The sequence below is a fragment of the Aplysia californica genome, unplaced genomic scaffold (genome assembly GCF_000002075.1).
Source record: "Aplysia californica isolate F4 #8 unplaced genomic scaffold, AplCal3.0 scaffold00410, whole genome shotgun sequence".
NCBI classification, from domain to species: domain Eukaryota; kingdom Metazoa; phylum Mollusca; class Gastropoda; order Aplysiida; family Aplysiidae; genus Aplysia; species Aplysia californica.
The window spans coordinates 180209-181396 of NW_004797680.1; the positions used below are offsets into that span (position 1 = coordinate 180209).

General features: G+C 43.2%; 1 protein-coding gene across 1 annotated transcript in view; it reads left to right on the forward strand.

Annotated features, from left to right (window-relative positions):
- The window catches only part of LOC101853403 (fibrinogen C domain-containing protein 1-A), a 14473-nt gene that overhangs the window by 6230 nt on the left and 7055 nt on the right, over positions 1–1188 (forward strand). The window contains exon 3 of the mRNA XM_005104221.3: positions 263–616. Within this exon, the coding sequence (XP_005104278.1) occupies positions 263–616 (354 nt within the window). The remainder of the gene's footprint in view (positions 1–262; positions 617–1188) is intronic.

Here is a 1188-nt window from a genome sequence, read left to right on the forward strand (position 1 = left end):
CACACACACACACACACACACACACATTTTGAACGGCTTGACCTACTGCACAATATTCAAAGTGGCCGTGGGGGTCATCATAGTAGGGGTCATCATAGTAGGTTGCAATGATTATGTCTAAGGAACGAGACACTAACTTTACTGCTTTCTCTGATCATCGTGATTTGGAGAGACGAAGGGCCATGAGGAAGAGGGATGTATATTTTAACCAAAAATATAGTATATTATTTTCAAAATCTCAATGAGTGCTTTCACTTTACAGGTCCTGAGCCGCACAGTAGACCAGAACAAGAGGGAATGTCCTCATCAAATGCTGTCTCAGAAACGCCAGATTCTGGAACATGTGGCGGCGATAATGGAGCAGACAAAAGAAGAGATTGTTCAACAAAAAGAAGACATTCTTATCAACGTCACAGCGGTCGCTGAACAGGCGGCCAAAAGAGAGTTTGCTGAACAGAGAGAAGACCTTCTAAACAGGGTTACTGCCACGACTGAACAGACGAAAAGTGAGCTTGTTCAACAAGAAGAACGCATTCTGAACAACCTCACTGCGATCGTCGAGGCACTTGAGGCGAATTTTGAACGCAAGCTGGGCGATTTGAAGATCAAGTTACAGGTGAGAATCTCTCATAGTGTTTGACCTCCAGTGTTGACAAGCAAACATTTTACCAAGGGTTTACTGGTCTATATATAGCACGGAAATACATTTAATCTAACAGTGTGTACAGCTACTGTCACTTTTTACTGTGCTGAATAATGGATATTGAGCTCATCATGCTTTCCTCCTTTGTCCCCTTCTTTTTCCCTCCATCCCTCCATCTCTCTCACACACTCTTTCTCTTTCTCTGTCTCCCTCTCTCTCTCCTCCCTCCCCCCTCCCTCTCTCTCTCACTCTCTCTCTCTCTCTCTATAAACTGGCAGTTTTCCTCGGTTTTGACGCTTTGGAAGTCACCTAACTTTGGCAGCGATTTTCTCGGTAATTTTCCTTTGAAATCAGGCGACCCCTTTTGCTTCAAACGTAAATATATCGACTTTTATTCAAGATTGACCGGGTTTTTTTTGGGTTGTTTTTTTTTTTTGTTTTTTTTTGGGGGGGGGGGGGGTGAAAGTAACGCAAATGGATAAACTTTCAGACTATACCAATAACAGTAAATGCCCAAAAATTGACGAGCGCCTGATTCTACTGCG